At 45.7% G+C, this 15,021-nt stretch overlaps 1 protein-coding gene across 2 annotated transcripts in view; it reads right to left on the bottom strand.

The window, feature by feature from the left end:
* NLRP8 (NLR family pyrin domain containing 8) overlaps nucleotides 1-5,419 on the bottom strand; it is a 40,741-nt gene extending 35,322 nt beyond the window's left edge. For both annotated transcript variants that reach the window (XM_003809863.5, XM_024926732.5), the window contains exons 1-2: nucleotides 4,913-5,419; nucleotides 605-679 (exon numbers count right to left, since the gene is read on the bottom strand). In XM_003809863.5, the coding sequence (XP_003809911.3) occupies nucleotides 605-679; nucleotides 4,913-5,279 (442 nt within the window). In that variant the 5' untranslated portion in view covers nucleotides 5,280-5,419. The remainder of the gene's footprint in view (nucleotides 1-604; nucleotides 680-4,912) is intronic.
* Between the last annotated feature and the right edge of the window lie 9,602 nt (nucleotides 5,420-15,021).

Here is a 15,021-nt window from a genome sequence, read left to right as displayed (position 1 = left end):
ATTCTCAGGAGAGCACAGCCTAGATCCCTCGCATGCACAGTTCACGAGAGGGTTTGCACTCCTATGAGAATCTGATGCCACTGCTGATCTGACAGGAGGCAGAGCCCAGGAGGTAATGTGAGCAATAGGGAGCAGCTGTAAATACAGATGAAGCTTTGGTTGCTCCCTGCCACTCACCTCCTGCTGTGTGGCCCAGTTCCTAACAGGCCACAGACTGGTACTAGTCCATGGCCCGGGGGTTGGGGACCGCTGAGCCAATGGTTTGTGTCTGTTTTTTTATTTTATTATTTTTTTGAGATGGAGTCTCAATCTGTCACCCAAGAGTGCAGTGGCGTGATCTCACCTCACTGCAACCCTCCGCCTCCCCGGTTCAAGCAATTCTTCTCACTCAGCCTCCCAAGTAGCTGGGACTACAGGCACCTGCCACCACACCCGGCTAGTTTCTGTGTTTTTAGTAGAGACAGAGTTTCGCCATGTTGATTCTGATTGTAGAAGAAACACTGGACATGGTAACTTAAAATCTGCCTTGCCTTAGCAACTGAGCAGCTCATCCCAGTCCATAGCCCATGTTTTCACCAGGGTCTGCTGTGATACAGGCACATACCAGATTCTCCTTCCTCCAGATTCACCTGTGTTTCTCCCACATTCAAGTCCTCTGGTTCCAAGGTAGGTAGAATGGCTGGAACAGAAAAAAGGAGGCTGTTCCACGGGAATGATAAGATCTTGGTAGCAGGGAAACAGCATGGAGCCAATGGCCTTTTTAGGACAAAAGCGGCCACATGGCTTCAGAGTCTCATCCTCTCACCACCTCCGTTCAGGGAGAAGAAAATCACCTAGATCTATCTCTATCACAGCAATTTTAGGAAATGAGAAAAGGTGTTGTTCTACAATGCATTGAGTAAGGTGTTCAAAAACATGTTATAAATGGATAGCCCAGCCAGACACTGAGGGAGAAATATAAACACACATACTCATACACACACATGTGTATGTAAAATCCATACACAGTTTAATATCTACGTAGGGGTGTATCTATACGTCCACTCGGCCTTTCATTACCATGGGATCTACATCGGTGGGATCAACCAACTGAGGATGGAACATAAACTAAAAACCCAATAAAAATACAACAATAAAATAATACAATTAAAAAACCAATACGAGGCTGGGCACTGTGGCTCACGCCTGTAATCCCAGCACTTTGGGAGGCTGAGGCAGGAGGATTGCTTGAGCCAAGGAGTTCGAGACCAGCTTGGGCAACATAGCAAGACCTCAACTCTACTAAAAAAATAAAAAATAATTAGCCAGGCATGGTGGCATGCCTATAGTCCTAACCACTCAGGAGGCTGAGGCAGGAGGATTGCTTGAGCTCAGGAGGCAGAGGCTGAAGGGAGCCATGATTATACCACTCCACTCCAACCTGGGTAATAGAGTAAGACCTTGTCTCAAAAAAATAAAAAACCCAATACAGGATAACAACTATTTACATAGCATTTACATTGTGTTGGGTATTATAAGTAATTTAGAGTGATTTTAAGTCTGTGGGAGGATGTGTATAGGTTCTATGCAAATACTATGCCATTTTACATGAAGGAGTTGAGCACCCATGAATTTGTTCAGTACCCTTGAGGGACAGCCTAGAACCAATCCCCCATGGATACCAAGGAACTTCTAGCTTAATATCTATGTATGTGTGCACATATGTGTACATACACGTGTATATCTCTACATACACATACACATATAGTCATTGATTTTTGTTATGTGTGGTAGTTCTTGCCTATAAAATTCTTGTGAACACCAAATTAGCTAATACTGAACCATTGCCCCCAGGAAAACACAAGGTTTGTTTCCTGCTAGTCTCTGGTTACAACATTTTCATGGACTGATCAATATAAAAACTTGTTTTACATGTGTTTTTGTTTAAAGACACCTTATTTAGTACATATTGTTGATTATTTAACATTGAGCTCATGGTCAACCACACTGATAAATCCTGCCTGAAGGAAGCTCAGCTAACACGTGTATTTTTTCCCTAAGGCACAGCATGGCTTTCTTGCCCTGAGGAACATGGAAAGGCACATCAGCACTAGTTTTGGGTACCATTTTTATTTTTATTTTTATTCTTATTTTTTTTGAGACTAAGTCTCACTCTGTCACCCAGGCTGGAGTGCAGTGGTGTGATCTCAGCTCACTGCAACCTCTGCCTCCTGGGTTCAAGCGATTCTTCTGCCTCAGCCTCCCGAGTAGCTGGGACTACAGGCGTGCGCCACCACGCCTAATTTTTGTATTTTTAGTAGAGATGCGGTTTCACCATGTTAGCCAGGCTGGTCTCAAACTCCTGACCTCATGATCCTCCCGCCTCGGCCTCCCAAAGTGCTGGGATTATAGGCATGAGCCAGCGTGCCCGGCCTGGGTGCTATTTTAAACAGCAAAACCACCAACTCAAAGCACAAAAGTGTGGCACCAAATAGGCGTGGAAATGATACCGGCTTACAGGGTGAGAGCTAAAGCCAGAAGGCAGAGCATCACCTTATTTGACTGGCTAGGAGGTCAGCTCGATGTTTTTGCTGCGTTGCTGTCTGGGAATGATCTTGAAAGCGCTGTAACTATTGATTTGGGGGTTACGAATACATTTTAATGAGTAGGCACATTCACGAATACAGAATCCATGAATAATGAGGATCAACTGCGTATGTGTGTCTCTGTGTCTCTCTCTGTGTGTGTGTGTGTGTGTGTGTGTGTGTTTCTTGAGATGGAGTTTTGCTTTTGTCACCCAGGCTGGAGTGCAGTGGCATGATCTAAGCCCTCTGCAACCTCTGCCTCCTGGGTTCAAGCAATTCTCTTGCCTTAGCCTCCCGAATAGCTGGGATTACAGGCATCCGTCACCACACCCAGCTATTTTTTTTTTTTTTTTGTACTTTTAGTAGATAGTAGAGACCGGGTTTCACCATGTTGGCCGGGCTGGTCTCGAACTCCTGACCTTGGGTGATCCGCCCACCTCTGCCTCCCAAAGTGCTGGGATTACAGGTGTGAGCCACCGTGCCTGGCCTCTCTGTGTATTTTTCATCAGGTTTTCGTAAATATTAACATTTTCTGTTTAACACTGAGATTTTCTCTACCACTGGGTCACGGGGTTTCCATCCCCTCTGATTTTCTTTTCCGGTGACTCTCCTTTTCACATCATGAGCTATTTCCTCCTGTGTTACGTCTCAACCTTAGCATCATTTCCTCAAAGAGGACTTCCTAGGCTGCCTTATCAAAAGAAAGTCCCTTTTCACAATCAATTACTCTCTAGCCATCTAATATTTGAGCACCTATGACATGCTAGGTGCTGAGCCAGCTGTTGGGGTGCCAGTGGCTAAGGAGACATAGGGCACCCACTCTCCTGTTGTTTATGTTTAAAATTGTGGAGCTGACGTCTTCTCCATTCTTACCAATGAGACTGACTACTTGTAGTATCAGCTATTGGGAGAGGCGGGTTCACAGCTCCTATCATGTTTCTGGATTGGTGTATTTTCCTTCAATACAGTAGTCCCCCCTTCTCTGCAGGGTCTATGTTCCAAGATCCCTGGTGGATATCTGAAACTGTGGATAGTACTGAACCATGTGGATACTGATTTTTTTAAATACATATCTAGGCCGGGCGTGGTGGCTCACACCTGTAATTCCAGCACTTTGGGAGGCCGAGGCAGGCAAATCACCTAAGGTCAGGAGTTTGAAACCAGCCTGGCCAACATGGTGAAACCCCGTTTCTACTAAAAATACAAAAATTAGCTGGGCGTGGTGGTGCGCACCTGTAATCCCAGCTACTGGGGAGGGTGAGGCATGAGAATTGCTTGAACCTGGGAGGTGGAGGTTGCAGTGAGCTGAGATCACACCACTGCACTCCAGCCTGTGTGACAGAATGAAGACTCCATCTCAAAATAGAAAAAAAATACATACCGATCTATGATAAAAGTTTTAATTATAAATTAGGTACAGTAAGAGATTAACAATAATAATGAAATAGAACAATTATAATACTATACTATCATAAATGGTATGTAAATGTGGTCTCTCTCTGTCTCAGAATATCTCACTGTACTGTACTCATCTATTTTTGGCCATGATCAACCCAAACTTCAGAAAGCAAAACCTTGGATAAGGGGACGACTGTAGTCCAGCTCTGCTTTATACATATTGAAGATGAGGTTTTGGATTACAATATCCTCCAGTGGGATTCACCCTTTGTTGCTGCGAAATGGCCTTTTAAAGTCTTTAACCTTCTTGCTTTAAATATAGCACTCCTGACATCACCATAGCTATACCAGCTTTCTTCTGCTTACTGTTTCCATAGCATATGCTTTTCCACTATTTTACTTCCTACTTCTCTATGACTTCATTTAACGTTCACCTCATATAAACAGTATTCAGTTAAGTTTTTAAAATATAGGCCCATATGGGCTGGGCGTGGTGGCTCATGCCTGCAATCCCAGCACTTTGGGGGGCCAAGGCAGGCGGATTACCTGAGGTCAGGAGTTCGAGACCAGCCTGGCCAACATGGTGAAACCCCGTCTCTACTAAAAATAAAAAAAAATTACCCAGGCATGGTGGTGGGTGCCTGTAATCCCAGCTACTCATGAGGCTGAAGCAGGAGAATCACCTGTACCTGGGAGGCGGGGTTTGCAGTGAGCCGAGATTGTGCCATTGCACTTCAGCCTGGGCAAGAAGAGCGAAACCCCATCTCAGAAAAATAAAATTAAAAAAATGCCCATATGACAGTCTTTGCCTTTGGGTTAGATCCATTATCTTCCTCCACTGTTTGCTTTCTTGCTCAGAAGGCCGATAAGTGATAGGGGTGGCGACTAGAGTAGTTTAGCTGCCCAGCAGCCAAGCCCACCCCCACTTTATCCACCAGATCAACACTCACCATTTATCTCTCTGCGGACTAGAACACACATTTTATCACAGTTCATAATGGCAAAGATGTTCGAAGTCACATCCCAAGCGCGTCGTCCAGGGAAACGCTCTATCAAGAGATGAACCACCTCTGCCCAGCTGGCTGTCTCGACCTGGTCCCAGGTGATGGGCATGGTGCCAATACTGAGCTCAGTCAGTAAAAGCTGCTTGAACCGTTGTAGCTCCTCATGGCTCACGTTTCTCATGTACAGCATGACCCCATTTTCACATGGGGAGCCGGGGTAGCAAGAGAATGTCCAGGGCGGAATATGAGAACTGTGAGTGGAGGAGGATGAAAAGGGAATGGGGGTGTCAGAGGGTGGATTCACGTCACTCATCTTTAGTCAAGGCAGAGAACACCTCAGTGTCCACGATAAAGACAACCGATTGGAAGAGAGAAACACGAGACCTGTGGAGACATAAAACGATAAAACAAGAAGATGAAAACACTACCCAAGAAGACAGATTAGTGTAATGCTTACTTGGCAGGTATTCTGCGTGCCGGGTACTCCCTTTACCTCCTTTCCTCAAAGATTCTCTGCCCTGTGGAAAAACTGAAGATGCATTGAATGTTTGGGATTAGTCCATTAGACTAATGGATTGTTTGTAGTTTTTATTCTCTATGACTTCTTTTGGGGAAGAGGCAAGCAAAATATCAAAGCCTTCACAAAAGGTTTAGCGAAAAGAAAAATTAGAAGCAGGTAAAATAATTCAGTGAAGCTAAAATCTAGAAAATATATGGTTGGTTAGAAGGCTCCATTAGATTAAAAGTGATCTCAAATTCAACAAAGTTTTTATTCTTAAAAAATGGATCATGTATTAGAGAGATGCAAATCAAAACCACAACAAGATGTCATCTCACACCAGTCAGAATGGTGATTATTAAAAAGTCAAGCAATAACAGATGCTGGTGAAGTTGCAGAGAAAAAGGAACACTTATACACTGTGTGTGGGAGTGTAAATTAGTTCAACTACTCTGGATGACAGTGGGGCAACTCCTCAAGACCTAAGAAGAGAACTACCATTCAACTCAGCAATCCCATTACTGGATATATATCCAAAGGAATATAAATCATTCTATTATAAAGACACATGCCTGTGTATGTTCATTGCAGCACTATTCACAATATCAAAGTCATGGAATCAACCTAAATGCCCATCAGTGATAGACCGGATAAAAAAATGTGGTACATAAACACCATGGAATACTATGCAGCCATAAAAAAGAATGAGATCATGACCTTTGCAGGAACATAGATGGAGCCGGAGACCATTATTCCTTAGCAAACTAACACAGGAACAGGAAACCAAATACCACATGTTCTCATTTATAAGTGGTAGCTAAATGATGAGAACACATGGACACATAGAGGGAACACCACACACTGGAGTCTGCTAGAGGCTGGAGGGTGGGAGGAGGGAGAAGATTAGGAAAAATAACTAATGGGTACTGGGATTAATACCTGGGTGATGAGATAACCTGTACAACAAACCCACCCCCATAACACGTTTGCCTATATAACAAACTTGCACATGTACCCCTGTATCTAAAAGAAATGTAAAAAAGAAATAAAATAAAAAGGATCATGGGTGTATTTTTGTCCCCCCTGCCCCAACTTCCAATAATAGTTTATTTATTTATTATTTATTTATTTACTTAGAGACAGAGTCTCACTCTGTTTCCCAGGCTGGAGTGCAGTGGTGTGATCTCGGCTCACTGCAACCTCCACTTCCCGGGTTCAAGCGATTCTCTTGCCTCAGCCCCCCGAGTAGCTGGGATTACAGGCACCTGCCACCACGCCTGGCTAATTTTTTTGTATTTTTAGTATAGACGGGGTTTCACTATGTTGGCCAGGCTGGTCTCAAACTCCTGACCTCAAGTGATCCACCCATCTCAGCCTCCCAAAGTGCTGGGATTACAGGTGTGAGCCACTGTACCTGGCCAATAGCTTCTTATTTAACACTTCTCCCTCTTATAACTTATGTGACACCCAAACCTCTGGATAAACTTGTTTAATTGACTCAGTCCTCCCTTGGGTCCAGAGTAGCTGGGCTTGGTCCCAGGACAAAGGTGATATGCTCCTGGGTGGCTGACTCTTGCTAGTGCTCCTCCAATCCAGTGGGTGGCGCTGCACGGAGGAGCCTAACACAGTCACACATTTTCTACCTCTACTTATTCCATGACCACTGCTGACCACGTTCCAGCCACAGTGAGCTGCAGCTTTAAGAAATTTGCAGGACTGGCTGGGTGCGGTGGCTCACGCCTGTAATCCCAGCACTTTGGGATGCCAAGGCAGGTGGATCACTTCAGGCCAGGAGTTCCAGACCAGCCTGGCCAACATGGTGAAACCCTGCCTCTATTAAAAACACAAAAATTAGCTGGGCGTGGTGGTGGGTGCCTGTAATCCCAGCTACTCGGGAGGCTGAGGCAAGAGAATTGCTTGAACCCAGGAGGCAGAGGTTGCAATGAGTGGATATCATGCCACTGCACTCCAGCCAGGGTGATAGAGCAAGACCCTGTCTCAAAAAAAAAAAAAAAAAAAAAAAAAAAAAAAAGAAAGAAAGAAAGAAAGGAAAAGAAAAGAAATTTGCAGGGCAAGGGAGGATGTTGGCAGTTACATCATCGTTTTGCTTTACTTTCATTCACTGCTGAAGGGAACATAAGCAGGGGGAACCTATCTGAAAGGCCTTTTCACAATATCTACCAATCGTGTGCACTGCCATGGAATTCAGCAGTTCTACTTCTAAAACTGCAACCTGAGGCCGGGTGTGGTGGCTCATGCCTGTAATTTCAGCACTTTGGGAGGCTGAGGTGGGAGGATCACGAGGTCAAGAGATCGAGACCATCCTGGCCAACATGGTGAAAACCCGTCTCTACTTAAAAAAAAAAAATACAAATATTGGCTGGGCATGGTGGCATGCACCTGTAGTCCCAGCTACTTGGGAACCTGAGGCAGGAGAATCACTTGAAACCAAGAGGGGGAGTTTGCAGTGAGTGAGCCGAGATCCCACCACTGCACTCCAGCCTGGGCAACAGAGCGAGACTCCATCTCAGAAAAAAACAAAAACAAAAAAGGCCAGGCGTGGTGGCTCACGCATGTAATCTCAGCAATTTGGGAGGCCGAGGTGGGCGGATCACAAGGTCAGGAGATCGAGACCATCCTGGCTAACACGGTGAAACCCTGTCTCTACTAAAAATACAAAAACTTAGCCGGGCGTGGTGGCAGATGCCTGTGGTCCCAGCTGCTTGGGAGGCTGAGGCAGGAGAATGGCGTGAACCCGGGAGGCGGAGCTTGCAGTGAGCCAAGATTGCACCACTGCACTCCAGCCTGGGCGACAGAGTGAGACCCTGTCTCAAAAAACAAAACAAAACAAAAACAAAAACAACAAAAAAACTGCACCTTACAGATACACTTGCACATGTGAGATGGTGTGTGCACAAGCCAGTCTGTCTTAGTCTGTTTGGACTGCCATAACAAATACCATACACTGGGTGGCTTAGTAAAAACAGACATTGATTTCTCACTGCTCTGGGGGCTGGAAGTCCAAGATCAAGGGGTTGGCAGATTTAGTGTCTGGTGAGGGCAGCTTCCTGGTTCATAGAGAGCACCTTCTTGCTGTGTCCTCCTCACATGGAGGAAGGGGTGTGGGAGCTCTCTGGAGGCTCTTTCATAAGGGCTGGTGTCCCAGTCATGAGGGCTCTGGCCCCATGAGTTAATCACCTCCCAAAGTCCCTGCCTTCTTCTACCGTTACCTTGGTGGTTAGAGTTTCAGCCTGTGGATTTTGGGGGGACGCAGACATTCAGTTCATAACACAGTCCTTCTGGATTTACTCACTGAAATATCCCAGTGTCAAATATTATGCCAAACTCTCTATTTTTGGCACTGGGGATACATTGGTGAGCAAAAGATACACAAAAAAATTGTTGTCCTCATGTGGCTAACATTTCAGTGAATGAAGATAAAGTGTAGGGGAGGAAAAGCTTTTCTCTGTCCCTTTATTGATCTTAGATTCATTGGCTGGAGGCTTGTACATTGGGGTCATGAAAGACAGATTCACAAAAGCACAGCAAACAGAAGTTTATTTATGTGTGCATGCCCATGGGAGCACACTGATGCGATGGAAGACTATACACACCATGGGAAAAAGGAGAGGCAAGAGAGAGAACAGGAAGTGAGAAATAACCTACTGCGATTTGTAAAAGGCTGACGAAAGGGCTCACTGAAGCAGGGATGTCTGAGCAAAAGCTTGGAGGAGAGGAGGAGGTAAGAGGTCACGGAATGGGCTGTGTGGCTATCAGATGAGTTCCAGACAGAAGGGCAAGGACCACCACCCTATGGCCAGGACGTGCCTGGAGCTGTTGAGAAACAGCAGGACCAGGGTGAGTGGAGGTGAATGGGCAAGAGGAAGACAGTGGAGGTGATCTCAAGAGGTCACACAGGACCTGATTGGACTGGCGTGGGACGGCTATAATTTTTAGAAGGATTCTTCTGGCTGGCTCTCCTACTGAGAACAAGGGTAGGGAGCTATAGACATAATCCTGGAAAGAAGAATTGTGAGTTGTTGTACTAGTGTGACGAATTTACCATGAATTTGGTGGCTTAAGACAACACAGTATTTTATTTATTTTTTTTTTTTGAGACAGAGTCTCACCCTGTCACCCAGGCTGCAGTGCGGTGGCACGATCTCGGCTCATTGCAACCTCCGCCTCCCAGGTTCAAGCAATTCTCCTGCCTCAGCCTCCCGAGTAGCTGGGACTACAGGCACCTGCCACCACGCCCGGCTAATTTTTGTATTTTTAGTAGAGGCGGGGTTTCACCATGTTGGCCAGGATGGTCTCGATCTCTTGACCTCGTGATCCACCTGCCTCAGCCTCCCAAAGTGTTGGGACTTCAGGTGGGAGTCACCGCACCTGGCCGACAACACAGTATTTTTAAGATAAAACATTCAGTTAGGGAGGCTAGAAGCCTGAAATGGGCTAAGATCACTGGACTAAAATTGAGGTGTTGGCAGGGCTGTTTCCTTCTGGAGACTCTAGGGGGAGAATCTGTTTCCTGGCCTTCTCCAGCTTCTAGAAGCCACATGCCATCCTTGGATTTTTGCTCCTTCCTCCTTCTTCAAAGGCAGCAGTGGGGCATCTTCTATCTCATTCCCTCTTCCCTTTCTAATACCCACGAACCAACCTCTTTATCCCTCCTCCCTGCTCCCCTTTCCATAAATACATACAGTTATTATGCATCAAAAAAAAAAAATCAGGCCAGGCGCAGTGGCTCACGCCTGTAATCCCAGCACTTTGGGAGGCCGAGGTGGGTGGATCACCTGAGGTCAGGAGTTCGAGACCAGCCTGGCCAAGATGTTGAAACCCCATCTCCGCTAAAAATACAAAAATTAGCCAGACATGGTGGTGGGCGTCTATAATCCCAGCTACTCATGAGGCTGAGGCAGAGAATTGCTTGAACCTGTGAGGTGGAGGTTGCAGTGAGCCAAGATCACACCACTGCACTCCAGCCTGGGTGACAGAGAGAGACTCCGTCTCAAAAAAAAAAAATTTTTTTTCCTAAAAATGGAAATGCTGTGGGATGTCTGTACATTGAAGGGAGTAGAGAAGAGAAAAGTAGTGTTGGCAAGTGAGGAAATAACAGCAGGAGAAGGGGTATAATTGAGGACACAGGCTGGGTCTGAAGTGCTCTTGGCAGGAAGAGGGTGGAGAGCACACGTCCAGATGCAGGTGGGTTGATGGGTCTGAGCAAGGAGTTCCTGGCCTTTCAGAGAAATGAGGGACGGCAGAATACGCCACCCCCAAATATTCCAGTTTGTTGTACTCATTCTTAAAAATTGGTACGTGATAATTGTACATATTGATGGGAAAGGCAGGTGGGAGGGGTTGGATGAAGAGCGGTTGGTTAATAGGCACAAAAATACAATGGATAGAAGGAGTAAGCTCTAGCATTTGATAGCACAGTAGCCTGACTATAGTTCATAATAATTTGTTGTATATTTCAAATGGACTATTTTGAGCTGAAGATACTTGAGAAGGAGCAGACACAAGAAAAATTCTCTGTCTTCCCTTGATTTGCCTAAATGCAAGACATCAGTTTGTAAAGGTGCCCCTTTTCCCCTTCTCTACCAGGAAACACAGAAGTTAATCACCGGAGACAAGCTCCAGATGCGTACAGCCGTGCGAGGGCGCCAGAAAAATCTACACAAGAAACCTTATGAACTAGCCCTCATCCTCCATTTTCTCCCCCATACATTTACCTTCTCACAATTTACCCCCCCAGGAATTCGAGGTCTTTCTCATTTGTCTTTTCACTTCTCTGAGAATGTATTGTTCTGGCCAGGCGCAGTGGCTCACGCCTGTAATCCCAGCACTTTGGGAGGCCGAGGTGGGCGGATCACCTGAGGTCAGGAGTTCGAAACCAGCCTGGCCAATGTGGCAAAACCCTGTCTCCACTAAAAGTACAAAAATTAGCTGGGATTGGTGGCAGGCACCTGTAATCCAAGCTACTCAGGAGGCTGAGACGGGAGAATTGCTTGAACCTGGAAGGCGGGGGTTACAGTGAGCCTGGGCGACAGAGTGAAACTCCGTCTCAAAAAAAAAAAGAATGTATTGTTCTTTTGTTAGCATGACATATAAGCCTAAGTTCTAACCACCCCTTAGTGTTCTCATCATGGAGTGCTCCCATGGGTATGCACACATAAACTTCTGTTTGCTGTGCTTTTGTTAATCTGTCTTTCATGAGCCTAATGCACAGACTCCAGCCAAGGAATCTAAGATCAATAAAGAGAGAGCCATGGAATCTAAGATCAATAAAGAGAGAGCCATGGAATCTAAGATCAATAAAGAGAGAGAGAGGGAAAAGTATTTCCTTCCCTACAGAAGTATATCAGGATCATCTACACATGAAATAAGCCAGGCACAGAAAGACAAACATTGCATGTTCTCACATATTTTTGGGATCTAAAAATTAAAACAGGTCGGGCACGGTAGCTCAAGCCTGTAATTCCAGCACTTTGGGAGGCTGAGGTGGGCAGATCACTTGAGGTCAGGAGTTCGAGACCAGACTGGCCAACATGGCGAAACCCTGTCTCTACAAAAAATACAAAAATAAGCCAGCTGTGATGGCGGGTGCCTGTAATCCCAGCTACTTGGGAGGCTGAGAAATGAGAATTGCTTGAACCCGGGAGGTGGAGGTTGCAGTGAGCCGAAATCGCACCACTGCACTCCAGCCTGGGTGACAGAGTGAGAACCTGTCTCTAAATAAATAAATATCACAACAATTGAACTCATGGATATAGAGAGTAGAAGGGTGGTGTTCAGAGGCTGGGGAGGGTTGTGGGGTGTGGGGAGGAAAGTGGGGGATGGTTAGTGTGCCCAAAAAATTAGAAGGACTGAATAAGACCTTGTATTTGATAGCACAACATGGTGACTATAGTCTATGGCAATTTAATTATACATTAAAAATAACTAAAATAGTATAATTGGATTGTAACACAAAGGATAAATGTTTGAGGGGACGGATACCCCATTCTCCATCATGTGGTAATTACACATTGCATACCCATATCAAAGCATCTCGTGTACCCCATAAATATATACCTCTACTATGTACCCAGAAAAATTAAAAATTAAAAAGCAGGCCGGGTGCGGTGGCTCATGCCTGTAATCCCAGCCCTTTGGGAGGCCGAGGCGGGCAGTTCACCTGAGGTCAGCAGGAGGAACCGCCATACTATTTTCCATTTCCCATCCCCATCAACAATGCACTAAAGTTTCATTTTCTCCACATTCTTGCCAACACTGATTATTTTCCATTTTAAACATAGCTATTCTAACGGGTAAACATTTTTAAAAGATAAAAGTCTGTCATCTCCATTTGGTTCTGTGGTCACGTCTTGATCACCCTAGAGTCCATATAACTCTACGTTTTGGTAAGAATTATATCCCATGAATCCTTTTCCGTCCAATTTACAAAGGAGAAAACGGAAGTTGAACTAAGTTAAGTAAATTCAGCCCAAGCTGTGAGTGTTGGAAACCAGCAGGTGGAACCTGACCAAATTCCTAAGCCCACGAGCCGAGCCGTGTGGGTGACACATCTGCGTTTATTGAGAAGGAATATTTGCAGAGGGGCAGTGTCAAAGTCAGTGCTGCTTAATCCTTGCGGCTTCCTTTCTCTGTGCCTCGCGATTTCAGGTAGAAAAGAGAAGAGAAGAGAACAAAACAAAACAAAACAAAGCTCACCTCTGTAGAGAATTATTCTTCCTGCTCCTTCCTGTCAAAAGCATCTCCCAAAACGGAGATCGCCTGGTCTGCCCCACCCCCCAACCCTTATAGGTGCCGGGGATTTCAGGCAATTGGCACCTTCTCTTCCCATTGGCGGGGGCTGGCTCACTAGAATTCCTCTGCATTGCACCGATTGGAAGGCATTTAGCTCCCTTGATTCAGAATGAATGGGCTGCAGGTCTTGATCCTACAGGTGCTTCCAATTTGTAAAGGAAACTCTTCCCTTGCCTCTTAGGTCTAGAAGAACAAGCAACAGAAAATTACATGTTTGGAGAGCTTCCCAGTCTCCTTAGAAGGCTAACACCGTGTTCAGTCCGAAAGTGCCACTTCCCATTTGGAAACATCCAGAGTCATTCACTGGCTCATCTTGTTTACATGTTCATCTCTTCTACTTGGGATATAATTGTATCGAGCAAAAGGAGGGCCTCAAGATCATCAGGGCTCAGTCTAGGTCCCACATACAACGGGCCCAGTCTCAGGGAGACCCAGAGACAGAGCTTGTGGGAGAAGGAAAACTCACCAGCAGAGAGTACAAGGGAGGGGGTGTTGGGAAGGACTGGCTTGAGGAATTTTCTTTTAAAAAAATTACCCCTAGTGGGCCAGGCGCGGTGGCTCACACCTGTAATCCCAGCACTTTGGGAGGTCAAGGCGGGCAGATCACAAGGTCAGGAGATCGAGACCATCCTGGCTAACATGGTGAAACCCCGTCTGTACTAAAAACACAAAAAATTAGCCGGGTGTGATGGCGGGCGCCTGTAGTCCCAGCTACTCGGGAGGCTGAGGCAGGAGAATGGCGTGAACCTGGACAGCCAAGATTGCAGTGAGCTGAGATTGTGCCACTGCACTCCAGCCCGGGTGACAGAGCGAGACTCCGTTTCAAAATAATAATAATAATAATAATAATAATAACAATCACCTATAGTTGAAGGGGGAAAACCCACAAGATAACCAACTTTACCAAGTTTGCATCAACTCAGGATAGAATATCAGCAGTTTTTACATAGGAGTTTTAATTTTTTCAATTTTATTTTATTTGGTGTATTTTTGAGACAGGGTCTCGTTCCATGACCCAGGACGAAGTGCAGTGGTGCAATCATAACTCACCCCACAGCCTCGGCTTCCTGGGCTCAAGTAATCTTCTGCCTCAGCCTCTCGAGTAAACGGCATTACAGGAAAGGGGTCCCGGTCCAGATCCCCAGAGAGGGTTCTTGGATCTCTTGCAAGAAGGAATTCAGAGTGAGTTCGTAAAGTGAAATCAAGTTTATTAGGAAAATAAGGGAATAAAGAATGACTACTCCATAGAGCAGCCCTTGGGTTGCTGGTTGCCATTTTTATGGTTATTTCTTGATGGTATGCTAAACAACAGGTGGATTATTCATGCCTCCCATTTTTAGACCATATAGGGTAACTTCCTGACGTTGCCACGGCATTTGTAAACTGTCATGGTTCTGGTGGGAGTGTAGCAGTGAGGACAACCAGAGGTCACTATCCTGGCCATCTTGATTTTGGTGGGATTTGGCGGCTTCATTACTGCAACCCATTGTATCAGCAAGGTCTTTATGACCTGTATTTTTTGCTGTCCTCCTATCTCATCCTGTGACTTAGAATGCCTCAGACATCTGGGAATGCAGCCCAGCCGGTCTCAGCCTCAGTTTACCCAGCTCCTTTTCAAGATGGAGTTGCTCTGGTTCACATGCCTCTGACGACAGGGACCATAGGTGCATGACAACACTCATGGTTAATTTTTTGTAGAGACGGGGGTATCACAGGTTAAACAGCCTGGCCTGGTCTTGAACTT

This window comes from Pan paniscus, chromosome 20 (assembly GCF_029289425.2).
Source record: "Pan paniscus chromosome 20, NHGRI_mPanPan1-v2.0_pri, whole genome shotgun sequence".
NCBI classification, from domain to species: domain Eukaryota; kingdom Metazoa; phylum Chordata; class Mammalia; order Primates; family Hominidae; genus Pan; species Pan paniscus.
Note: the sequence above shows the minus strand (reverse complement) of the source record. Positions and strands in the feature narration are given on the sequence as shown.